Source organism: Giraffa tippelskirchi, chromosome 1, assembly GCF_054371585.1.
Source record: "Giraffa tippelskirchi isolate mGirTip1 chromosome 1, T2T-mGirTip1v1.2.pri, whole genome shotgun sequence".
Lineage (NCBI taxonomy): Eukaryota > Metazoa > Chordata > Mammalia > Artiodactyla > Giraffidae > Giraffa > Giraffa tippelskirchi.
The window spans coordinates 194,106,087-194,132,897 of NC_137275.1; the positions used below are offsets into that span (position 1 = coordinate 194,106,087).

General features: G+C 41.0%; 1 protein-coding gene across 5 annotated transcripts in view; it reads right to left on the minus strand.

Moving 5' to 3' along the window:
- Nucleotides 1–3,785: 3,785 nt before the first annotated feature.
- The window catches only part of SLC28A3 (solute carrier family 28 member 3), a 60,830-nt gene continuing 37,804 nt past the window's right edge, over nucleotides 3,786–26,811 (minus strand). For all 5 annotated transcript variants that reach the window (XM_081521061.1, XM_081521093.1, XM_081521071.1 and 2 more), the window contains 12 exons: nucleotides 26,689–26,802; nucleotides 24,980–25,057; nucleotides 22,177–22,257; nucleotides 18,975–19,055; nucleotides 16,938–17,063; nucleotides 15,159–15,289; nucleotides 13,518–13,686; nucleotides 12,926–13,123; nucleotides 7,199–7,280; nucleotides 6,425–6,523; nucleotides 6,068–6,188; nucleotides 3,786–4,307 (listed from right to left, as the gene is read on the minus strand). In XM_081521061.1, coding sequence (XP_081377187.1) covers nucleotides 4,181–4,307; nucleotides 6,068–6,188; nucleotides 6,425–6,523; nucleotides 7,199–7,280; nucleotides 12,926–13,123; nucleotides 13,518–13,686; nucleotides 15,159–15,289; nucleotides 16,938–17,063; nucleotides 18,975–19,055; nucleotides 22,177–22,257; nucleotides 24,980–25,057; nucleotides 26,689–26,802 — 1,407 coding nt within the window. In that variant the 3' untranslated portion in view covers nucleotides 3,786–4,180. The remainder of the gene's footprint in view (nucleotides 4,308–6,067; nucleotides 6,189–6,424; nucleotides 6,524–7,198; nucleotides 7,281–12,925; nucleotides 13,124–13,517; nucleotides 13,687–15,158; nucleotides 15,290–16,937; nucleotides 17,064–18,974; nucleotides 19,056–22,176; nucleotides 22,258–24,979; nucleotides 25,058–26,688; nucleotides 26,803–26,811) is intronic.

Here is a 26,811-nt window from a genome sequence, read left to right on the forward strand (position 1 = left end):
TTTGAACTAGGGGCAGGATTTGAACAGACTTGAACAGTGACAGTTCGGGTCCAGAAGTGGACGCTTAGCTGCTGAATCATACTTCGTACTTGCCAGCAGCGGCAACCAGCTTGTTCTTTCCCGTTTCCTATAACAGCTTTTCAAATTTGCTCACAGAAGCAGGAAGAATCTGGTTACTTAAGTATACCTATTCACATTGGGCACTGGGGTGTTTTAATGATTCCATTTAGCTTCATGGGAGACAACACCTGAATTGCAGACCGGCCTTGCCGATTATCATGAAGACCAGTTGTCTAAACTTTGTTCACTAATCATTGTTCAGTACAGTTTATTATAAGATAAGCAAAACCATGTGCATGATGTTGCCAAGAAATAGAAGGTGAAAGTAATTCTGGTGTTAAGATTTGAAAGAAGACTCATTTACTCCAGTTTGATAGTTATAACTTACTGTATAGTTTATTATATGCTGAGAAAAATGAACAGTGACACCAGTGTTCACTGTTGCTGACTGTGAGGAATGAGACTGAGGTGGGAGGAAGATTTCAAATTTCTCGGTTATACGCTGGCATATCATTTGCAATTTTTATTCTAAGTATGCATTCTGGATGAGGTATTTTAAAAAGTTTTTTAACAGTGATTGAATTAACTATACCTGCTTATGTGAAGGTTAGTCATTTTGCATAAACCATACATTGAAAAAACGTGTACTGGCTGTCTACTAGACACCAGGTACTAGTACTGGAGATATGCAGGAATTAGTAGTCTATCTAGTGGGTCAGACAGGCATATGAGGGAATGATTATGAAATGAGGTACGTACTCTGAAGTTGAAGGAACTTAGATTAGACCAGGGAATATTGCCCCAATTCTCCTTTTAGCTATATGCATTTGTTTAGTCGCTCAGTCATGTCCGACTTTTTGTGACCCCATGGACTGTAGCCCACCAGGCTCCTCTGTCCATGGAATTTTCCAGGCAAGAATGCTGCAGTGGATTGCCATTCCTACTCCAGGGTATCTTTGTGACCCAGGGATTGAACCTGCGTCTCTTGTGTCTTCCGCAGTGGCAGATGGAATCTTTACCACTGAGCCACCTGGGAAGCCCCTATTGGCTACAGTAATCTATAGATTATTGTGTCATAGGTAGCTCTACATGACTTCAAGGTGGGGGTAGGCTGGGGAGTGCAAGGAAATGAGACATTTCTGAGTGACTTAGGATTCTACAGTCCTCTTATTTTATGAGTGTTACTGGAAGCATGCCCAGTACATGGAAGATATGGAGCTGACTCTGCATATAAACATGACTTGCAAGGCATCATTTTTTTCCTAATCTTGGTTTCTCATACTAAAGTGGTTGGGGAATTCTCTGGTGGTCCAGTGGTTAGAACTCCACGCTTTCACTGCAGTGGACCTGAGTTTAATCCCTGGTTGGGAAACTAAGATCCTGCAAGCCACAGGATATTGTCGAAAAAAGAAAAAAAAAAAGTGGTTGGCGGTTGCCAGAGAGCTAAATTGCAAGATTGTTATTTGAGTGCTTTTTTCTGTTCCATGGCTATGGAATGTATCCCTTATTTCAGTCACTGTCTTCCTATTTTGCGAGAGGCAGAGTGAGTAGGGGAGCTGGCTTGAGGCAGAGCTATTGTTTACTTTTAGAGTCTCTTGAAATAGAAATGCCAAGTGGCCCACTAATGACCAAGGTAGAAAGAACTCTCTCTACGTCCAGGGGCAGTCACAGGGCCTTTGTCATATAAAGGAAAATACACTCATCATCATGAACACCTGTTGTCTTTAGAGTCAGAAGAAGAATGGACAAGGGCACACTTTTCTTCCTGCTTTAGTTTAAATGAAGAGTTGTTTTTATTAACAGATTGTAAAACGTGGCACAGTGGCAAATAATCCACTTGCCAATACAGGAGATGCAAGAGATGCTTTAATCCCTGAGTTGGAAAGACCCCCTGGAGAAGGAAATGGCAACCCACTCCAGTATTCTTACTTGGAAAATTCCATGGACAGAGGAGCCTGGTGGGCTACAGTCCATGGGGTCGCAAAGAGACACAACTGAGTACACACGCATGCACACATGCACACACAGGTTGTAAAAAGGTAAGTGTTTTTTTAGGACAATTAGCACCATATGGTGCACCTGTACCAAGCGTGTCTTCTTTAATCCTGTGCTCCTGCCTGTTTAAAATGTGAATAATTGCTTCTGCTTCCCCTGCTCCAGTACATTCAGTGTAGTTTAATCCTTCCTGGAACACTGTTCTTCAATACCTTCTTTATAATCGTTCCTGATTTTGGAATTGTTCTGTAATTGGAAGTCAGCCTCACTGGGCAGGTGCATGTCTTAAGCTCTTCATAATGGCCTACCAGCCTAATTAAACTACAGAAACATGAGAACAATTAGGTAGGAGCATTTGCAAAATGAATGCACCTTAGTAATCTGTGTAGTTACAGAGACCTCACTCAGACCTAACTGCTTGGATGTGCTGATTTTATCAATGGAAAGAAAAATCAAAGAAAAATTTCCATATTTCATGACTCTAATCTATTCTTAGCTGTGACCGTAAGGCTTCTGTGGTGTCAGAGAATTTGTTTGTAACCACAGCTTCTGGATTAGAGAGAGAAATGCCACTTCTGACCCCTTGTCTGTTTGCAAATCAATGGAAAATAATGAGAATAAGAAGCAGTAAATGTCCCTCTTTATTGAGATTAGGAAACATTCATATCTGGACTCATAATACTGTATTTGAAAAAGGACTTTCAGGTTAATGAAAACTGTATCAGTGTGAAGATAGACTCAGAAAGAAGGGTGGAGACTTCGGATTAATAAAACAGAATGCAGAATTCTTCATTTCACAACCTTGGCTTGAAACCAGGTCAGGGTGCACAGACTGACAGCAACATTCTGTGAGCACTGGGTGACCTTAGTTGACAGCCAAGGAAACACACAGGAAACACAAAGACACTCCATCTTTGCCATTTCAGAAGACTATGGGTGGGTGGAGGATATACTATGAGGAATAAATAGCCCTCTAGCATCTACGTCTGCCAAAGAAGGGTGAAGACATCACTGTTTACCAAGACCTTCAACTGAGTAGCTTTACTGGGAAAAGGGAAACTTCCAGCTAGCCCAGAGCCACTCACAAAGTTCACAGAGTATTGATAAGATTTCTGGAGGCAGCAAGCCTCAAGTGCTCACCAGCTCATTTGCCCGATCCTTACTGCCTTACTATCTATTCTCATCACATGACTCAGAAATAATATCTCCCTACCTCAGTACTAGTCCATTAACAATAATTTCAGAGTGTGGTACTAGACAGAGACTGGAGTAAATAGGATGGAGAGAAAGGGGTATGTGTGTAATATTGCCACTTTTTATTAAAAATGAATATTAAGTTTTGAATTTGAAAAGGGGAAAACTTTAACTCTCAGGAATAAAACAGAGTAGAAAAATGCAAAGAGTTAAAAAGAGAAAACAGTTAAAAAGTTAAAAAGAGTGAGAGAGAAAAATGATAGTCATAGCAAACAGAGGAGAACCAACATACGAATAACTGGCATCCCTCACACTGTGCCATAGGCTTTTATGAAGGCTGACACCAGAACATAGAGAACAGAGGGAAAGGATGTGTGGATACCATTTATGTCCCCACTGCATCACCACCACACATACACACACAACACACGTACAAATCAACTATTTACACATGGATTTAAAAAATTACTCTTGTGTATGGACAAAAATGAAAATACAAATAAATTACTTAAGGTATTCCAAAACCTTTCTCATTCTTTCTTTTGGGCGAAGCCCCTTTAATCCAGTCATGAGTGTTTGTGTTTCCTCATATAATGTGGTCTTCATGCCATTAAGATCATTGGTGATGAACATTTCACTAAAAAGCATCTTTGCATCGTCTCCAGAATCTCCTTCGGAGATAGGAAACATTTTTGGAGACAACATGTCACTTTGGGACACCAAAATGAGTAATTCTCAGTAGTGGGGAGGAGAAGAAAGGGGAGGAGGAAGATGCTATAGATCTGAAGCATTCACTCCTGTTTTTCTTCTTTAAAGCTGAAACTCCATGACAGAAGTATCCATCTGTGGAAATAGCTTGTTTCTCCCCACTCTCCTCAAAGCAGAAAATTCAGCACCTGTACTTAGAGTTCTGTAGGAGGAGTGGCTGGACTCAAAGTACATCAGGAATCCAACTGCAGTTCAATGTTGGTGGATTCAACAAGTTGCAGCAGTCCTTCAAAGAATATAGGCTATGATTTCCGGTTGGGATGACCTCACCAGGACCCTTGACAACAGTGCTGGAGCAAACGAGAATAAAACAGTTAGTTGAGACTTCAAAGACAGAAATAGAAGGTGAACGGAAGATGACACATGAGAAATAGCACAGGGTAGAAAGCTGATTTCTTCCCTCACATTCCAGTTAGTGTTAGTGTTAATGTCAGTTGCTCAATCGTGTCCAACTCTTAATCCCATGGACTGTAGCCCACCAGGCTCCTCTGTCTATGGAGTTCTGCAGGCAAGAATACTGGAGTCAATTATGATGCCCTTTTCCAGGAAATCTTTCCAACCCAGGGATCAAACCTGAGTCTGCCACATTGCAGGCAGATTCTTTACCATCTGAGCCACCAGGGAAGCCTAACATTCTGGTTAGGGTGGGTTAAGGACAAAGTAGTTTTGACTCTTAAATCCTGTTTGGCCTAAAAGACTCCTCTTATTTCCTCCAAAGTAAACAAATAAAGGATAGAATCAACCTTTATAAAACACTTGTACATGGGGCTTCCCTGGTGGCTCAGTGGAAAGGAATCCTCCTGCCAATGCAGGAGACATAGGTTTGATCCCTGGGCTGGGAGAATCTTGCATGCTGTGGACCAGCTAACCTCATATACCACACTCTTGAATCTGTGCTCTAGAGCCTGGGAGCCTCAACTACTGAAGCCCACGTGCCCTAGAGTCGATGCTCTGCAATAACAGAGGTCACTGAAAGGAGAAGCCCATGTACTGCAACTGGAGAGTCACCCCTGCTCACTGCAACTAGAGAAAGGCCCATGCCACAGCCAAAATCCAGCACAGCCAAAAATAAATAAAATTATTTTTTTAAAAAACCCCAAAACTTGCACTTTAAAAGGGCAGATGGAGTGGTGATACTGATTTTGAAGATAGAAACTGTACAGGTTTGGGGGGCTGGCATGAGGCACTGATAGCCCCTCATCCACTGAGGCTCATCACCGTCATGCTGTCAGGGTAGCCTGCATTTCTTGATACCCTTGAAAGGGAGACAGTACCTAGTAACTAGTACTAGGGTCTTAGATAAGGGTCTGGGCTCTGTGGGCAGAAAGACTCAAAGTTTCTTGGCTCTTTCTATCTTACTCTTGCTTGCACTCATTTTGCTTCAGTAAGTGACATAGTTTCTCCAAGCCCTGATTGTATCTAATGCTTAAAAAAGCAATAGTGCCCAACTTCTACAGTGGTTGCAAGGTTTAACTGAGCTAATTCATACAAAGTGCCTAATACACAGCTGGGGGCATATTAAAATGTTTGAGCAGCATTGGTTAGTGTTATGGTTTCTCAGTCTTAGTTGAGAAAAGTCAAGATGAAAGGTGTTTTGGGATCCCCTGGTGGTCCAGTGGTTTAGAATCCACCTACCAATGTAAGGGACATGGGTTCGGTCCCTAGTTCAGGAAGATTCCACATGCTGTAGAGCAACTAAGCCTGTATGCCACAACTACTGAGCCTGCACTCTAGAATCTAGTGTGCCTCAACTAGGGAAGCCTAGGTACCTAAAGCCCACGATCCACAGTGAGAAGTCACTGCAGTGAGAGGCCCATGCACCACAATGCCGCAACAGACAGTAGCCCCTGCTGGCCGCACCTGGAGAACGTCCACGCTCAGCAACAAAGACCCAGTATAGTCATAAATAAATAAAAAGATGAAAGGTGGTTAGAACTGCCACACAAGGTCTTATATTAAGAGTTATGAGTTACAATAAGTGGATGGTCTTTTTTTTTTTTTTTTACTATTAATGATGACTATAAAGAAGTTATCATCAAAAGTACAATACCTGCTCAGTAGACCCTGGCAACAAGATACGACGTTGGTTGTATTTCTAACTAAGCTGGAGTTGAAGGCATTCTCCAAAATGTGGTGGCAGTTGATGTCTACAGGAGTGCTGGTAAGTATGCCTAGAAATGGAACAGAGTGCCATTTATTTAATTAATGATATCACTGAACTCTTCTTCTATTCTTGGCTTCTCCACCATACTCCACACGTTTCACATCACAGTATGCTTAAGAGCAGCTCTGCCTCTCAGCTCTCTATAGCAGCGTATGCTGTGTATGTAGGTGGTGGGCACTGTCCCCTCAAAGTTGCCATCCTGTGAGTGCAGGGAGACAGGACACAAACAACACAATATAATACCTGCGATGCAGGCCGTCAGGAAGCAGGCGATGGTCCCCGCAATCAGAGCTCTCATTGCTCCTGTGGTGATGTCACACTTTCTTGAAGGAGCCATGGAAGCTGGGGAACGTGGAAGAAAGTATGAAAGGTTAATGTTGAGGATATTGATTAAAATTCCAAATTCCCTGCTTCTGAGAGTTCTAGGGCTGGAGTCTCAGATTAGCTGACTTTTCTTTTCCTTTTTTAAACTGAGTGGGAAAATTCAAGATTCAAGAGCTAAGTGATGAGCTCCATATCCAGAGAAGTTTCTCTGGTGTAGGAGACTTCACAGTGTGTTGAGGGCATTGCAAGGCAAATGGGTTGCAAGGAGGGATCCCAAATATCTGCAACTCATCTTTCACCATCCCCTTCTTTGCCTATGGTGGCACAGAATTAATTAATCACAGCATTTCCCCATTGAAGTTCCACTGGCCCTCAGAATCCTTCTCCAGGTGGTCATTGAAAATCTATTGGAATCAGCATGCAAAGTGAAATCTATTTGTCATCTTTGAGTGGGGTAATAATATCTGTACATTTGAGTAAATTCTTCCTGATGTTAGCCAGGATACACACAGCAAATCTACATTGCAGAGAGGGGGAAAAAATAGACCCCAAGGAATTTACCACTGTTGAAGTGTCTCTTTTTCCAACACAAATAATGTTACAGAGCAACATGGAGATCAGAAGCATGTTTACACTATATCTGTTGGTGAAGAATATTCTTTACACTTACTGAAGAATATTCTTTTCACTTACTGAGTCCGCCGATCACTATTCCCAGGGAACCAAAATTGGCAAAGCCACAGAGAGCATAAGTGGAGATTGTCTCAGAACGCATCTGGAAATAAGCATAAACACACAGATGTATACATGATGTGATCTAGTTTAGTAAATCTGATATCCTAACTGGGCTTCTAATTCTGACTATGAAATCACTATCGACAGATAAATGTACAGTGTATGGTGTCAAACACCCATTGTTTTTTCCATTTCCTCTTGAATTTTGAGGAAGGAAAAGGGGCTATGTGGGTTCAGAGACTTCATGAAGTTCTTAGATTTGTAGTCTTGGCCTCTACAAATGCTATTTTCTGCTCAATGATAACTTTTATATTGTGTCAGGCAAAGTATTAGCTGCTGATGATACAAAATTGGTTCCAGAAAATACTCACATAACATTTATTTGACAGAGGACTCATTCAGAATGTATAAAGAAATGCTATAACTCGTTAAGAAGACAAGCACCCAATAAAAAACAGATAAAAAGATTTCATGAAAGATATGCAAGTGGCCAAAATAAGCACATGAGAAGATGTTTGACATCAATTGTCACCAGGAAAATGAAAATTAAATGAAAACAATGAACTATCACTATGCATCCATTAAAATGGCAAAAAAAGTGGACAACACAAAGTGTTGGCAAGGATGTGGAGCAACTGGAATTCTTATACACTGTTAGTGGGAATGTGAAGTGACACAGCCTGTTCATAAAATATGAACATACCTAGCAGGTTTTTTGTAATCAAATTAACATAACAACCTGTATGATCACTAATACCACTCCTAGGAATGTTCCCAGGAGAAATAAAAACGTATGCCTACAAGGAGATTGTACATGAGTATTTATACCAGCTTTATTCACAATAGCCCCAAGCTAGAAACAACTCAAATGTCCTTCAATAGGCAAATGGATAAATGAAGTGTGGATATCTATAAAATAGGTTGCTACTCTGCAATAGAAAGGAAAAAACTAACACATGCAACAACATGAATCCTGAATCCATTTATATGAAATTCTAGAACAAGCAAAAATGATCTATAGTGAGAGAAAGATCACTGGTTTCCTGGGACTGGGTTGGGATGGGATGAGGTCTTGTTGACAACTGGCCAAGGGAAGTTTTCTAGGTGTGGTGGAAATGTTCATTATCTTGATTGTGGGTGTGGTTACAAAGGTGACAGATTTATCAAAATATAGGCCTTTTTTGGTATGTAAATTATACTTCAGTGAAAAGGAATTATCTTAGTAAAAAGGAAGTTCACAGATAGCAGAGAGGCTCCTTTCAGCTATCTGTGGTGTGTGCTTGCCTTTCTTTTTTCCTCAGCTCTGACCAGATCATAGGAATATTAGGTACCAGGAGAGTGAATAGTCTTTTCACAGGGAAAGATGAGAAGGTGGCAGGTGGATTCTTGGAAGCATGAGCGTGACCCTCCTCCTCTGTTTCGATGGACAAGACATGCTGCTCAGTCCAGATAATCTTCCTCAGGTTGAGGAGCTGACTGTAGGAGGCTTGGAAGATTCAGTGGGCTCAGTTGTTTACCAGAGGCACAGCCAATCTGGCAAAGGCACCCACATGACCAAGGCAATAATTTTCTTTACCAAAATCCTGAAAAATCTATGATTTGGTTTGAAGAACAAACCAGGCTAACACTCTATCAAAAGTAGTGGTGCCTTTTTTTTTCTCCTTTTTTTTTTCACTAACTGAATTTTTAAAAGCTCACATTCAAGGTTCAAGTGGTAATGGTAAGTTTTTTTGTTGATTATAAAGCTCCTCTTCTCTTTCACAATTTCTGAGAACTCCTTTGTTGATATTCTCAATCATCATGCAGACAGGAAAAAAAAATATTTCAAGTATTTGAGCAGTCCACTGTTTGTGGAAAAGCTCATTCTTGTCCCCTGCTCAGTCTACTGCTTTTTCATTTAGTTCCGTTGGCTTCAAAAATAGGAAAGCTTGTTAAGAGACCATGGGGAAGGAGATGGCAAAAAGTGCTTAAAATGCCCTTCTCATTTCTGAGGATCTATGGGAAGAAGGGACACAGATGTGGCCATGTAGGGTCTTACAATAAGAGGAAAAGAAGGCTGGGATGATTCCAGGTAGCCTTTGACCGAGGGTTATGTGATAGAAAGAGCTGCACTGTACTAGGAAATTAATAATACTTCTTTCAGCTTTCCTTGTACTGGATCAAAGGTGCCACAGGTACAAGGACAGTCATTGTAGCATTACTTCTAATAGCTAAAAAATTGTATTAGTGTTCATCAACAAGGGACTGGTTAAAATAAGTTATGATGTGCTCATATTGTGTCACAGGCATCCAAGATACGTTACCAAGGGCAAAGAGCATTGCTAACAACAGCGAGCATGATGTGAAATGTGGAGAGGAGCTGAATGGTAGAGAAATAGGGAGGATGACTTCCTTTTCCCTGTACACCTCTTGTACCTTTTGAGTTCTGTACCATGGTACGTTTTATGTGTAAACAAACAAACATGCAAAGTATTATCTTTATTCTAAGAAAATGAAGATGGTGAAAATGATGGCGTGATGAAGAGCTCATTCTGGGGGTAACATGCTACATATGCATTCTTCTTTTTTTAAAAAACAAATATATTTGATTTATACTGTTTTGTTAGTTTCTGCTGCTCAGCAAAATGATCCAGATATATAGATATATATATATTTATTATATACAGATATGTATTCTTTTCCATTATGGCTTATTAGAGGGTATAAATTTAGTTTGCTGTTCTATACAGTAGGACCTTATTGTTTATCTATTTTATGTATAGTAGTTTTTATCTGCCAATACCAAACCTAATTTATCCCTTCTTCTCTCTTTCCCCTTTGGTAACTGTAAGTTTGTTTTCCATGTCTGTGAGTCTATGTCTGCTTCATAAATAATATCATTTGTGTTATATTTTAGATTTCACTTAGATATAAGTGATATCATATGGTATTTGTCTTTCTCTTTCTGACTTACTTTACTTAGTATGATAATAGCTACGTTCATCCACGTTGCTGCAAATGACATTATTTTATTATTTTTTATGGCTAAGTAGTATTCTATTGTGTATATGTACCATATCTTCTTTATCCATTCATCCATTGATGGACAATTAGATTGCTTCCATGTCCTGACTATTGTAAATAATGCTGCTATGAACACTAGGATGCATGTATCTTTTCATATTACACTTTTCTCTGAGTATATTCCCAGGAGTGGGATTGTTGGTTTATATGGTCACTGTAGTTTTAGTTTTTGAGGAAAAGTGAAAGTGAAAGTCTCTCAGTCATGTCTGACTCTTTGCGACCCCATGGACTATACAGTCCATGGAATTCTCCAGGCCAGAATACTGGAGTGGGTAGCCTCTCCCTTCTCCAGGGGATCTTCCCAACCTAGGGATCAAACCCAGGTCTCCTGCATTGCAGGTGGATTCTTTATCAGCTGAGCCACAAGGGAAGCCCAAGAATACTGGAGTGGGTAACCTATCCCTTCTCCAGCAGATCTTCCTCACTCAGGAATCAAACTGGGGTCTCTTGCATTGCAGGCGGATTCTTTACCAACTGAGCTATCAAGGAACCTCCATACTATTTTCCATAGTGGCTGTACCAATTTACATTCCAACCAATGGTGTAGGAGGGCTCCCTTTTCTCCATACCCTCTCCAGCATTTGTCATTTGTAGACTTTTTAATGATGGTCCTTCTGACTGGTGTGAGGTTGTGCTCATTGCAGTTTTCATTTTCATTTCTCTAATAATTAGTGATGGGCATCTTTCCATGTGTCAGTTGGCCATCTGTACATTCTGAACACTTAGATGAAGGTCATCAGTGTGCATAATTCAATGGATAACACTGGGTTTTTGCCTTATGGACCCAGGTTGTATGCTTTAGTTACGTTGTACCTTTTCCAGGAGATGGTGGGACACTCCCACCACTTGTTGGTTGGTAAACAGAAATTGTAAGAACTCGTCCCCATTTGGTTGACTGGAAATAAGACATTTGGAAAAACAAAATGCTGTCCCCTTTGTGACTCAACAATAGCAAAAACTATTGAGTTCCTATCTCCAAATATCCTCCTATGAGTCTGCCCCTGGTTGGGCTCACTCCCAACCTAAATCAGCTCTACTGTTCTATTTCTATCCTCTTAATAACCTGTTCACAAACCTGCTTAGTACAGCCAGAACTGAGAGCTCACTTTGCTTAATAACAAAACTACTTTTTCCAGGCAACTGGCAGTAGGGGACGGAAAACATTTCACTTAATTTAGCCTATTCTTTACTTTTGGCAGGGAAGCCAGCTAGTTTTGGCGGCATCCAAACGATGAGGACATTTGGCCAAGCTCCATTGCGTGGTCAGTTGAAGAATGAACATTTGAGAAACAGGAGACCTGCAGAGCTATTGTTCATCTCAGATGTGTGGGTCAAAATGCCCCCGACCACAGATTCAAATCAATACTCCCCTGGAGTATGCTGGTATATTTGTGTAACACGTGGGAGTAATCTGCGTGTTTGGTGTTTGGGAGGCTGAGAGATGGTCAGAGGTGGGCAGTCTCAGTTAGAACCTTGAACAGCATGCTTTTCCTCCCCTTTCCCTTTAAAGCCTAATATGTGCCTAGGACATTAATTCCAAGCAGATTGTTTTGATGAGTAATGGTGGTGGTAGGAAATGTTCGCCATTTCCCTCAGAGTTTCCATGTGTGACAATTCTGTTCTTCAGAAAAGTAGAAGCTGGAGACTCAGGTGCAAATATGGCTTAAGTGACGGCCTCACCCAGATTGCCTCATCCCATTCAAGGCCAAGTAGACATGAGCATCTCCTTGCAGGCTATGGACCTGAAATCCTGACATAATTGTAGGGCCTGAGCTTTTTTTCTTCCCTCATTCACTTGGAGGATAGTTGTTGTGTCTCACTGACTCTTTAATATGTCCAGGCACTAGGCGGCACTTAGGCAATTTCTCAGAGATCAAACAATTTCTTAAACAGGAAGAAAGAGAACTTCATGATCATTAGATGATGAGTCCCGTGAGAACAGAGGCTTTATCACTCATTTAACACTGTGGCAGCCATCCATAGCACAGTGCTCAAAGAAGACATGCCATAAATATCTGATGTGAAAGTGAAGTGAAAGTGAAAGTCACTTAGTCATGTCTGACTCTTTGCGACCCCTATGGACTATATAGTCCATGGAATTCTCCAGGCCAGAATACTGGAGTGGGTAGCCATTCCCTTTTCCCAGGGGATCTTCCCAGCTCAGGGATCAAACCCAGGTCTCCTGCATTGCAGGCAAATTCTTTGCCAGCTGAGCCACCAGGGAAGTCCAAGAATACTGGAGTGGGTAGCCTATCCCTTCTTCAGCAGATCTTCCCAACCCAGGAATCAAACTGGGATCTCCTGCATTGCAGATGGATTCTTTACCAGTTGAGCTATTGGTTCTAATCCCAGCTCATGGATTTACACTGATAGTGGCTCAAAAGTAAATGATCACAGTGGTAAAGATTAGCGTGTTTCTTTCTACACACAATCACATACACACATGTGCACACGCATACCCTGTGATTAACTCAACCCGATTGTGAAGTCAAAGATTTGGGGCCTGTTTTCTTCTCTGATGTACCCCAAATGCCTGGCATGGTACCTGACACACAGAGGCACCAGCAGCTATTTGATGAATGTATGTATGTGTTGAAGTATATGGGGAAGGAATATACTCACCGACATATATTGCTGCACACCATCCACAAATTTGGGTCCACCCACTTGCCTTAAATGGATCAGTTTTGAGAGTTGCTGATAAGCCACAAATTCATTGAAGAATGTCTTATAACCTATGAGTTTGGCAACCATAAAGCTATCTTGCCAGTCTACTCCCATCATGAAGGCAAAGGGCATGAAGATGTAGGAGCATATTACCTACAAAAAAAGAAGAAGACCTCATTAGAGCAGTGATTTGCTTCCAGTTCTTGGGCCTCATGCCTGTGACCAAATTGTTCCCATCCCCTCTGTGTCCTTAGGCACAGAAATCCCTGTGCCTCCTCTAGCCTCTCTTTATTCTTTAGGAGTAAAGGTTGAAACTGGTCATTTGAAGTAAGGAAGGATTTGGGGGAAGGAGTCGGGAATGAATGATTCTGTGTTGGGGGAAGGAGGAGAGAGGGGTGGGAATTTGGGGGGTTCCTGGTAAGTCTGTGCATGGTAGAAGAATGAGCTATAGCCAGTTAGAGTATATTATAGACAGTTCATAAACCTGTTTTATTATTAACAAAGATTGGCAGAAATGAAAAGGAGGGGGAATATGATAGAATTGTACCTCAAAACTCAGTTGTGGGTAGTCAAACATGTTTCCCAACCAGGACAGGGCTGAGTTCATAAAGGACAGCAGGGCCAGGAAGGCAATCAAATTTACAGCGATGTTCGCCACCAGGGAAATGGATGAGGATGCTCCCTGTGTTGCAGCTTCTAGGAGATTCCTTGAATCACTTTATCAAAAAATAGCAATTCCAGAATTACTAAAGGATTGTCAGTGGATGGACATCATAGGTTTAGAAATGGCATAATCGGAGCTCATTCGAATGGAGAGACAAACTCTCAGACCCATGTCCTGGCTGAAATACTCACCTGAAATCCATGAAATCATGAAGGATTTAGTTTTTGAGTGTAGGTGATGGGCATATGAGTGTCTAAGTGTTATACGACTCTTTTAATTTGGGGAAATAATTTATAATAAAAAATTGGGAAATAATAAAATATTATAGGTTTAAACAATTATATTTGATTAGAAGTAGCTTCCAGAGAATATTTATAAAATATTCACAGTATAAGAACTAACAATTCAAGGAAGGTCTGTGTATGCATCCATCACCTCATTTAAGAAATGGAATGTCACATCAGCTTTGAGCACCCCCTCGTTAATCACATCTTCTTCTAATCTCAGAGGTACTTGGCCCACTAGCATTTGGCTAAGATTCCCTTTCTTTTTAATTTTCTTTACCCCTGAATAATATATTGTGTTGTTTACACCTTTGCTAGCTTTATAAGTGAAATCCACATTTTCCATATATATACTTTGGCAACTTGCTTTTCCACTCATGGTTATGATTCTCTATGTACAATGGATGAATCTCAGAAACATATTGGTTAATAAATTCTGTTATTTAATGACATACTTTTGAACACTCTGAATTCCTTATTTTTTTCCACCCCTTTCTCTTTCTTTCAAAAAGAGCAAAACGTAAATGAACCTAAGAAGGATTAGGAATACCAATATCACATCTCATCATCCCTATTATATAAGAAACTTCTGGAAATGGTGATCCTCTGATTTTCCAACAGTCTTAAATAATGGCCCAATGAAGACTATGTGTGGGTTCAGTTGCTCAGTCGTGTCTGACTCTTTGTGACCCTGTGGACTGCAGCCTGCCAGGCTCCTCTGTCCATGGGATTTTCCTGGCAAGAATACTGGGGTGGGTTGCCATTTCCTTCTCCAGGGGATCTTCCTGACTCAGGGATCAAACCCATGTCTCCTGTGTCTCCTGCATTGTGGGTAGATTCTTTACTACTGAGCTACCAGGGGAACCACAATGAACTCTATATGATATTTAAAATTAATTATCTATTCACCTGAACCTAATATAATATCACAAACCAATTATACTTCAATCTAAAAAAAAGTTAATTAAATGAAATACCTACACTGAACAGTCAAGGAAATGTATTGACATTTAGGTACTGGTAGTTAGAAGAGATTTCCTTGAGTGTTGAAAGAAGATATTTTGGATGAAGTCTACATAGTTATGGAAAGTTAAATTCACTTTAATTCACTGTGTTCTCTGACAATAAAATTTTTGCTGCACTTTGAATTTGGACTGGAGTGAACCTCTCCTCCCCCACCTCCAGTCTCCTACTTGGGTGGTAATTAACTAGGTGAACTAGGTGGACTTGTCCCACTTACCCATTTTCCATTTTCATAGCATTCTTGAGGTTTATTTTAGGTGTTTCTGTCTCAGGCCAAAAAAGTTTAGAAATAGCCAATGCCGCAGGTGCAGACATAACTGAAGCAGTTAACAAGTGAGAGGATGAAACCTGTGATTTCAAGAGAAAGACCAGTTTAAGGTTTAGCTTTTCTGTTGTGTTTAGAATGAATGACCCAAACGCCTTACAAGGGAGGCAATGGGCGGGCATTGATTCTGTGCCAGAAATCAGTGTTTCTTTGGAAGCTTGGAAAAGCTCAATGAGCCATATCCTGGGCATCAACTTGAGAGAAGGGAGGACATTGCATCAACTGACCACATCCTCTTGGAGTAGCACAAACCAAAATTTCAGAAGAGAATTAATCCTGTGTTGTAGGAACTTTCAAACTCTACCTCTCTGTTGTTCTTTAGAATGTTCAAATAGCCCCTAAAGCTGTTTCATTATGTCATCAATTTAGGTGATGGGTATCTGGGGTGCAGGCATGAATACACCCCTCTCCATCTTCCTTTTGCTTTCCTGATGTCCTTTGTACCTCTACATAATATCATAGTCCCTGATATTTATTCAGAGTCCCTTTAATCTGTGAGTTGTTTTTGTTTTCCTCACTGCAGTTCTGCTTAAACTCTTTCCCCCTCCCTCCCACAACCTTATCTTGTTTCTGGATTCTCTTCCCTGTGTTTCCAGAATTATAGAATCTGCTCCTCCCTCCCCACTCGCATTCCACCCAGCACAGTTTCATAGGCAGAATTCCTACAGCGATCCATCTGGGGCATGAGTCAAACTGCTGTTCCTGAGGTCTTCACCCTTTTTGTCTTGCCTCTTCCCACTGATTGGCTCTGTAAGATTTGGATGAAGTCCTGGAATGAAACTTGCCTATCTTGTAAGAATTCCTCATCAGCTGGACCATGCAATTGCTATGTTATTCCATTTCTCCACTGGAGGCTGTAAGCTCTGTGCTCGAGGCATGTGCACCAGTTACCATAACATTCTTCAGCCCCATCCCATAGACCACCTGCTCTCAAACTGGGCTATACAATGAAATCTGAGGACTGAAAAATAATATTGATGCCTGGGTCTCATCCCAAGAGATTCTGGATGAATTAGTCCAGGGTATGGGCCTGGGCATTAGGGCTTTTAAAAGCTCCCAGGTGATTCTAATGTGAGGTAGGTTTTGAGAATCTCTGCTGTAAATCAGGAGTTAGAAAAAGCTTTTTGTAAAGGGTAAATAGTTTTGGCTTTTGGGGCCACAACTACTCAACTCTGTATCTTAATGCTGCTTAGATAATGAACAGGAATAACTGGCTTCCAATTAAACTGTAGTTATCAAAAAAAAACCCGAAGTGATCTAAATTTGCCCCTGGGCCACAGTTTGCTAATCCCTGACCTAGATGCAGCAGCAGCAGCAGACCTAGATGGCCTTTAACTAATGTCTGTAATAGTTAAATTTTTTTTTACGTATTAAATTTTCACCTGAAGTAACCTCATAATATGAGGTTATGATTGAAAAGCCAGATTTCATTCTGGTATGGTTGGATATAGTTCATGTTTAGGTGGCTTGGATATGAAAGTGAAACACCAGATCTCTTTGGGGTCACTCTATTCAAATGCCAAAGGAACTGTGACCATCTATACAGCAAAAAGGGATACTCTTTTTGCCTCCTTATCTGGCAGCAGTAGTAAAGGAAACAACTGAAATAACAACAGCAAAGAAAAAAAAAAGATTGAATTTTTCTGTAAGTTAAGCCCGGAACATTCTTACCCCAAAAGAGATGTATGCACCTAAGACACTTCCAGCAATGGTAGAGAACCCAGCAGTCATGATCGCGTGGAGTTCAGACTTGGTGACATATGGTAAATACGGTCGGACCAGCAGAGGAGACTCAGTCTGGAAATACAAAGTGACCAGATTAAACATTTCGTGAGGAGGAGAGGCTACTACTCAAAATTCCATTCTCTACAGCAATATTTCTAAGAGTGGACTTCAGGCCAGTTCTATCAGCTTGACTCAGGAACTTGTTAGAACCACAAATTCTCAGAATTACTTAATGGAAAACTCTAGGGCTGGGTCCAGCAGCAGTGTTTTAACAAACTTGCTGGTGGTTCTGATGAGTGTTCATGTTTAAGAACCTATACCATCGATGTCTGGGTCTTTTGGACTCTAGGGCAGTGTATATACAGAGTCATGTGTGAAGTTTGCAAGGCCAGTTTATGTAAGGCTCCTGCCTACCCTAGCATTGGACTCTGATGACTTGGTACTCTTTTCTAAGGCTGGACAACCGTGGGCCAAGTAACTCTATCCAGTGGCCTGGCCTTGGGAACTATGATTCCCAAACCTCTGTGACTTCCCATCTCCCAGCTTCATCTCAACATACCCTAATCTCTTTGCTGATACCATAGGGAAACAAAGACACAAGTATTAAAAAATACCAGCAATAACAGGGACAGATGCCCATGGGCCCTTCCCTAATTGAAAATCAGAGAACCACCCCCAGTTGCATGGAAAGGAATCGATTAGAGTATAGTTATAAAGGTTTGAGTTCCATTAAGGAAGGCAGGTGGCCTACGGTGTGGGACTCTCCATAAATAATAGCTGTCCTTTTAGTATATTAAGTACATATTAAGTATCAAATTGAGCACCACAGGAGCATGTGTGCAATTTTACAATTTTCCCCTCATTATTTCTACTTGTTCTATAAGATTGAGTGTGTTGAGCTTCAATTTATGGACTAAATAGAAACTCAGTACAGGAGCCCTCTTACCCTGCAGGTAGGAGTAATCAACTCAAGATGGTGCCCTAATTAGTTCTGAGGGATTTTATGGCTATAATTATAATAATTTCAACTACTAGGGAAAAAGGTATGAGCCTAAAGACTCTGCTCTGGGCTAGTAAGATAGGCTTACCAATCAGAAGGCTCAGCCGCCTGGAGCAATTGTAAGCTTTTTAATTTGGGGCCATATGTTTTTCGGGGTGACTTGATTTTTGCTTCAAATTCAGTTTCATTGCATGCTAGCAAGTATTCATACCTGGTTTCCTTGGTGTGTGATTCCATTCTGCCTGAAGTTATGTATCCTAAGTGATGAGGATTTCTTACTTACATACCCCTTAGGAATGCTGCCATTTTGAGAGATGCCCCTTGGCAACATATTTCTTTGATTAAATGGACTTCGGGCAAAAATGCATATGATGGATAAGGAAGGTGAAAATGCTTTTGCTCATCAGCATTATTCTTTAGGCTCAGCAAAGAGACTGTTGGATGGTTCAGATAAGTTGAGAATGAACTTAAGTACCGATATGGCTGCATGGTTCTTGGGGGGAAGGCTTTCTTGGTCTCTTTCATTGCCACAAGCTTTTTATTAATACTAGAGAATGTGAGGCTGCCTGTTACATATTTGCAGCTTCAAGACAAATGGTGAACTCCATCTGAGTAGATGAGCTGCTAGCCTTTGACAGGTGGGTCAGAAACCTCAACAACTCAGTTAATTCAGAAAAGATTTGTTAGAATCTATATATGAGAAGCCCTATGCTTTGATAAAATGATTCAGTTTTTCTTCCTCTCCATAAACTTCCAAGAACCCAAATTCCACACTAGGGCATGGACTCTTTTAGAAGAGCTCTCTCTCTCTGTCTCTCTCTCTACTCTTGAAGCCCGTACATTATTAATATTGAGGATTCCTTATCTTGATACCTTCCTCCTACAGTAAAGGAAATAACACTGTCATTAAAAAATTTTTTTTTCTCTTTCTAGAAAGAGTATCCATTTTAGCAGATGTTTTGTTTTTTGATATTGCAACTTACCTGTCCAATAAATATATTGCCAGAAGCAACTACAGATTCAACAGGCGATGTTCCCATAGTCACTAGCATTACCCATCCAACCTAAAAGGCAAAAAAGGATAAAGTCAGTAAAGAACTGTTTGTACATACAGAACTTCAAAGTAGAGATAAAAATCTTTAAAATGGAGGAAAATACTGAGGACTTCAACAATTGTACTGAACTTGAATATATATACCTTATTGATAGCGACAGAATAAAGGGACAAAGTAGGTGATTAAACAGCAAATCTCACTAAGGGATTGCAAATAGAAAAAAAAAAAAGGAGACTTCTGTAAGTTAATGATTACTCAGGAAAGCAGATTTGCTTAAGCATAAAACCAAGCAAGCTTGCTTAGCAACAAACCCTGCAACAGAAGTACAAGACATGCCCCAAAACAATAAAACAATGGTGGCATGAGACCCACATCCTGCCCAGAGAGTTCAGTAACATGCTTTCTGCACACATAAAAACAATAATTTATGAAAAGGTGACACTTCAAAGTGAAAGACCCTCATTGTACTGAGATCTGAAATAATTTTCCGTAGTGCTATGATAGTCTTGGCTTGACCCAGTGGGGGCAAAAAACTCCTCTGCCAAGCATGGAGGAGTAGCTGATGATGGAAGCATGGTGTCTACTCAAGAATGAGGAAGAACATGGTCTTTTCCCTCTCTGCACTTTTCCTTTGCTTATAAGACTGTAGCCCACTAGTTTCTCAGGGCGTGTTGCCTTCTTGCCTGTCTGCTTGTAAAACTCATAAGTGTCGTATTCTAATAAATCATGCCTTTCATTGAATTCTTTCTGCACTGAGAAAGAAAGGACTGGAGCTCCTTGGAGTCCCTCAAAATGCCACCTAGCGTTTTCATTATATAGTGCATAAAGCAAGCTGATCAAATCTTACTTGAATGGTAAGTCTGAGTCAATGGGCTTTTCTGGTGGCTCAGAGGTTAAAGTGTCTGCCTGCAATGTGGGAGACCTGGGTTCAATCCCTGGGTTGGGAAGATCCCCTGGAGAAGGAAATGGCAACCCACTCCAGTACAGTTAGAGTTGGACATGGAACAACAGACTGGTTCCAAACTGGGAAAGGAGTACATCAAGGCTGTATATTGCCACTCTGCTTATTTAAGTTATATGCAGACTACATCATGTGAAATGCCGGGCTGGATGAGGCACAAGCTGGAATCAAGATTGCCGAGAGAAATATCAATAACCTCAAATATGCAGATGACACCACACTTACGGCAGAAAGCGAAGAAGAACTAAAGAGCCTCTTGATGAAAGTGAAAGAAGAGAGTGAAAAAGTTGGCTTAAAACTCAATATTCAGAAAACTAAGATCATGGTAACCAGTTCCATCACCTCATGGCAAATAGATGGGGAAACAATGGAAACAGTGACAGACTTTGCTTTTTGGGCTCCAAAATCACGGCAGATGGTGACTTCAGCCATGAAATGAAAAGACACTTGCTCCTTGGAAGAAAATCTATAACCAACCTAGACAGCATATTAAAAAGCAGAGATATTACATTGCCAACAAAGGTCCATCTAGTCAAAGCTATGGTTTTTCCAGTATGGATTTAAGAGTTGGACCATAAAGAAAGCTGAGCACCAAAGAACTGATGCTTTTGAACTGTGGTATTGGAGAAGACCCTTGAGAGTCCCTTGGACTGCAAGGAGATCAAACCAGTCAATCCTAAAAGAAATTAGTCCTGAATATTCATTGGAAGGACTGATGCTGAAGCTGAAACTCTAATATTTTGGTCACCTGATATGAAGAACTGACTCATTGGAAAAGACCCTGATGCTGGGAAAGATTGAGGTGGGAGGAAAAGGGGTTGACAGAGGATGAGACATTTGTATGGCATCACCGACTCGATGGAGATGAGTTTGAGCAAGCTCCAGGAGTTGGTGATGGACAGGGAGGCCTGGCGTGCTGCAGTCCAGGGGGTCTGAAAGAATCGGACACGACTGAGTGACTGAACTGAACTGAACTGAACTGAAGTTGAGTCATTGTATATTCTTTGAATACTATACAATGAATGTCTCTTGAAATGTCTATTTTGTAATGTCTTGATGTTTTTTGAGTAATAAATTATAATATTTTCTAACAGTCATGTCAGTCTTCACAGCATTCCAAGGACTGTTTTAAGCCTTTGTTCTAGTGATGAATTTAATCCTTATAAAACCCTCTCAGGGAGGTCCTATAGTTAGACACATTTTACAGAAGAGGAAGCCAAGGCATGGAACAGTAGTTGTTCTGTCAGAGATTGCTTAGTTAATAAGTAATGGGATGTAGTTGAGGTTTGGCCTTTTCTACCTAAGTCTCAAACATGGTTGACAGTCCCACTTTTGTAGTGGTTCTTCCAACCAGAGACTGTGGTGCCCACCTGAGAATGGGGACTTTCTGTTGCATCCTCTCTCCTTCCTTCCTGCTTCGACATGAAACACAGGAATACTAAGTGTTTAAATGGACAGTCAGAAAATTATGCACTCTGGCGCTCTTGCTTAAACCTTTAATCCTGCTGGTATTCTGGCTCTCTCTCCAATTTATTTATTTACAGGGATCAAAGGAGGGTTGTGGCTGTGCCCAAAACCTCTATATGCTGCCTTGTTCTTGAGTGCATTTAAACTAACTTACAAATTACTGGGTTTTGTGATATAACATGATGTAGGACTGACTGTTGTTGGGGCAGCAGGACTGAGATGAACTTTTCAGACCTAAAAAAAAAAAATTTGCATGCTGACAAAACTCCCTCATGAGAGAAGAGCAGTTTTCCTTTCTTCCTTTGATTCTCTAGCAACTCCTAGACAAGGAGGATCCATTCGGGTTATTATCTGAGGGTAAGCAGTGACTCTGTGTAAGGCATGGGTGGATAGTCAAGATGAAATGACAATCTGGTCCCGACTTCTTGAAGTCAATTCTTTGGCTAAAGGAGTAACTGCTGAGGTTTCATGAAGATGTCCAGGGAGTCGCAAGTCACAGCGTTATTAGACGTCCTGGAGATAAAATTCCCTCTGTAGATCTATGGAGGACTTTTGGGTTTGAATCTAATACCTTGAGGTGGGAGTGGATTTTGGTACGAAGGGAAAGGCACTTTGTAAAAATCCAGATAAAAGACATTCAAGACTTTGTCCCTGAAATAATCAGCTCTACACCTGTCACCCACTTCCTTTTAGTCCCGGTACCTTTCTAATGATCCACTGCATCAACCCGAGGTAGTACAACATGGACATCACAGTGCTGAAGAAAATCACAATGGGCAGGACCTGGGTGTGGGTGGAGGACAAGAGTGGCCACAGGTTAACACTGATCCCAGCAGTACTAGTAGGTTTCAGATCAAACTCCTTCTTTCTGCCTCCTTTTTCCCCTCTGAAATGTCATCAAAATACTGGAAACTTCTCTTGAATACATAACACTTTTATCAGGCAACTTCCTCATCTACATACAGTCTCTTCTAATTTGTTCAGTATAAACTTGAGTGTATTTCATAGGAAACTTAAAAAAAAAAATCCTGCTATGATGGGCTTTCCTTACTTCAGTTTCTAGAGAAGCAATGACATTTTGGGGAGGAAACGTATAATAATTAGATCAAGAAACTGATAACCACTGGCAGATATCCTTGTCATTGTGATATTCAACAGACATAGACTTCACTACTTATTATCAGAGCAACCTGGATAAAGGTTAACCGCAAGCAACCTCAGGTCTTTATTCATAGTAGTGACACAGTAGGTACTTAAACAATGCCTCCTATAGAGCAAGCATTCATGCATTTAGTTTTTAGAATAATGACTATTTTACTTATAGGTTTTTGAATCATTATACAAAGATTAGACTTTGGAACTAGTCTACTTCTGTGTTAATGAAGGTTGTCTTTTTCTAGATCTTCTTTTCCTGATGCTCTTTGGATGCCTTCCATGCAGCTTGTGTTTCTACGGGGAGCAGTTTCTACCCTGCATGGACCACACTGGGTTGTGGTCTGGATCACTCACCACCCCTACTCCATTGTTCCCTTTCCCTCTGTTCCCAGCTAAATGGCCAGGAACAAGCTGCCAGCAGAGACACAGAATGACTGAGGACAATTTGTACAGGATCTAATTTAGAAAAATCTATTAATAATATATAGTAAAAGACTTTTTGTGCCATTATTCAGAATGCACTCATTTATGTGCTTTTATTGGCTTTAATGGACAGGCAGAGCCTTCCTGAAAGCTTCAAGGAGTTAAAGGGGCTCATCTCACTAATGTTCCCACGGGGAATCTATTTTGGCAGAAAGGATGCCCTGGGGGAGAGGACAGGTGTTGTTCTTGTTGTTGGTGGTGGTGGTGCTGGGGAGGTCTGAAGACAGTGGTGTGGCCTGAACAGCAAGTTCCTCCTTTGTGATTTTATTTTTTGTAATTCTGGATTCAATTCATGATAGGAACATATTTCTATCTCAGTTTGTAAACACTGGACCTTTCAGAGATGGCTTAGTTATTTCAACACCAAAGTATCAAATTAGTAGTTTAAAAAAAGATTCAGCATAGCAGTTGGCCGAGGTAATTTGGAGGTAAATGGAGTCTATGAGTGAGAAAACAATAAAAAGGTGTAGGAACAATAGCATACCATAAAAAAAAAAATCTGAAGAAAAAGCCAAATGCTTTTTCTGACTCATCAACAAGTATTTGTAGGGACTTCCCAGAGGAAGGTGAGCTTCCTGGGGCTGTGGGAGGCCTGGGAGAGAATTGATTAGGCCTGACCTTGGGGCTAAGTCGCCAAGTTGCCTTTCCCGTGTAAAATAACATCCTTCCTGTGCTTGGGAGAAGGCCCAGCCTGCAGGCCTGCCAAGGTGAAGGCAGTGCTGAAGGAAAGAGGGGAAAGGTTTAGCATGGGGATGGTTCTGCAAGAACAGAGGTTGATGTGGGTGACCAGCTGTCCCAGTTTGTCTGGGATTAAGAAGTTTCCTGAGTGCAGAGCTGTCACTGAGCCTGGACCAAGAAGGCATTAGCAGCCATATGTCTATTCATTGCCCAGTACCTCATGTTCTTTCCCCTGAAATCTCAGATCCTATTACCCCAAATGAGCTTTCATATCTATATCAGCAAATGTTACGCAACTCTCCAAAGTACAGGCATAGCTTGTTTTGTTGTGCTTCACTTTATTGTGCTTTTGCCTGTTGTGTTTTTCACAGATTGAAGGATTGTGGCACTCCTTCATTGAGCAAGCCTATCGGCACCATTTTTCCAACAGCATTTGCTCACTTTGTGTCTTTGGGTCACATGTTGGTAATGCTCACAATATTTCAAACTTTTTCATTATTACTATGTTTGTGATGGTGATCAGTGATCTTTGGTGTTACTGTTGTGATTGTTTTGCTATTTTTTAGCAATAAAGTGATTTTAAATTAAGGCATGTACTTTTTAAAGACATACTGCTATGTCATGCTTAACAGATGACAGTAGAGTTGTAAACATAATTTTTATGTGGACTGGGAAACCAAAAAATTTGTGTGATTGCTTTATTGTGATATTCACTTTACTGTGGTGGTCTGGAACTGAACTTGCAACATCTCTGAGATCTGCCTATGTTTCGATATTTCTGATATCCTCTACGTGTTCTCTTTAATGTTTAAAAAAATTATTTATTTATTTGGCTGCATTGTGGCTTAGCTGTGGCAGGCAGGATATTTGATCTTCATTGTGGCATGCATAATCTTAGTTGTGACATGTGGATCTAGCTCCCTGACCATTGAACCCGGGCCCCCTGCATTGGGAGCTCAGTGTCTTAGCCATTGGACCACTAGGGAAGTCTTCCTTAATGTTATAATAACAAAATAATATGTTTTCAGCCCATTGACTTCAGGTAAATTGTAAAGGAGAAAGGATGGTGCTGTGCTGTGCCCCTGTGACATGCCTGGGTTCTGGTCAGTTAGGGTCTATCTGAACATCTGCAGATGGAGAAGTCACTGAAAAGGAAATGTCTACAAAGAAGAAAAATGTTTGGTTTTACCTTGAATGCAAAAAAGTGGTCTGTATATTTCTCACCAAAGACGAATGAAGCACCAGCATCAGTGTACCCCAGGAACGTCTGAATTACAAAAAGGAAGAGCAGATCATTACAAACACTGAAACAGTAGTTACCATCCACAAGACCAACCAGGCTCTGCAGAGGGTGAGGACCCAGAAAACTTGCGGAGAGACTTGGAGAGTTAATTTTCTCAACCTTCCCTCTCCAGTAGATGGCCGGGAAGTATATTTTAGGACTGTAGCTGCGTACAGATTTCCTGGCATTTCTGACATTCACTCTGACTCTAGGATGCTAAAAAAATAAGCTGGGTATGATAATTTGCTCCAGAAGACATAGATGGTGCACGGGAGGTACAAGTTACTACTGGGATCAAATGAGATTGAGAAGTGATGTCATGGGTACTTTGTCATTCAGTTGTGTCCAACTCTTTGTGACCCCATGAACTGTAGCCTGCCAGGACTCCTTTGTCCATGGGGATTCTCCAGACTAGAACAATGGAGTGGGTTGCCATGCCCTCCTCCAGGGGATCTTCCCAGCCCAGGGATCCAACCCAGGTCTCCTGCAGGGAAGCCCATGATATGGGTAAGGGACAACCAAAATAATAATGAACTTGGAAGATTAACATATTCCACATAAACAAAATTATTTGTCTAACTCATGCCATGGAATTAAACTTTGAGTCAACCGAGTAGAAAAAGGAGTACGTCAAGGCTGTATATTGTCGCCCTGCTTATTTAACTTATATGCAGAGTACATCATGAGAAATGCTGGGCTGGGTGAAGCACAAGCTGGCATCAAGATTGCTGGGAGAAATATCAGTAACCTCAGATATGCAGATGACACCAACCTTATGGCAGAAAGTGAAGAACTAAAGAACCTCTTGAAAGTGAAAGAGGAGAGTGAAAAAGTTGGCTTAAAACTCAACATTCAGAAAACTAAGATCATGGCATCTGGTCCCATCACTTCATGACAAATAGATGGGGAAACAGTAGCTGACTTTATTTTTGGGGGGCTACAAAATCACTGCAGATGGTGACTGCAGCCATGAAATTAAAAGACGCTTACTCCTTGGAAGGAAAGTTATGACTGACCTAGACAGCATATTAAAAAGCAGAAACATTAGTTTGCCAACAAAGGTCTGTCTAGTCAAGGCTATGGTTTTTCCAGTAGTCATGTATGGATGTGAGAGTTGGACTATAAAGAAAGCTGAGCACAGAAGAATTGATGCTTTTGAACTGTGGTGTTGGAGAAGACTCTTGAGAGTCCCTTGGACTGAAAGATCCAACCAGTCCATCCTAAAGGAGATCAGTCCTGGGTGTTCATTGGAAGGACTGATGTTGAAGCTGAAACTCCAATACTTTGGCCACCTGATGCAAAGAGCTGACTCATTTTAAAAGACCCTGATGCTGGGAAAGATTGAAGGTAGGAGGAGAAGGGGACAACAGAGGATGAGATGGTTGGATGGCATCACCGACTCAATGGACATGAGTTTGGGTAAACTCTGGGAGTTGGTGATGGACAGGGAGGCCTGGTGTGCTGCAGTCCATGAGGTCGCAAAGAGTCAGACATGACTGAGTGACTGAACTGAACTGAATACAGATAAATAAATTTATTTCTGACATATCTTAAGGATTATATTCAAATGTTAAAAGCACTATAAAAAACAAGGTAGTCCTTTGAACTGAACTTACCTGAACTTGTTTGCCCAACCAATCAAAAGCCATAAATCCAGGTTCTGTCCTTAGTATCAAAAGCCCAAGAAGAAACTGTAACCCAATTCCCCAAAAGACAGGCCTCCAGTAAACCTATACAGA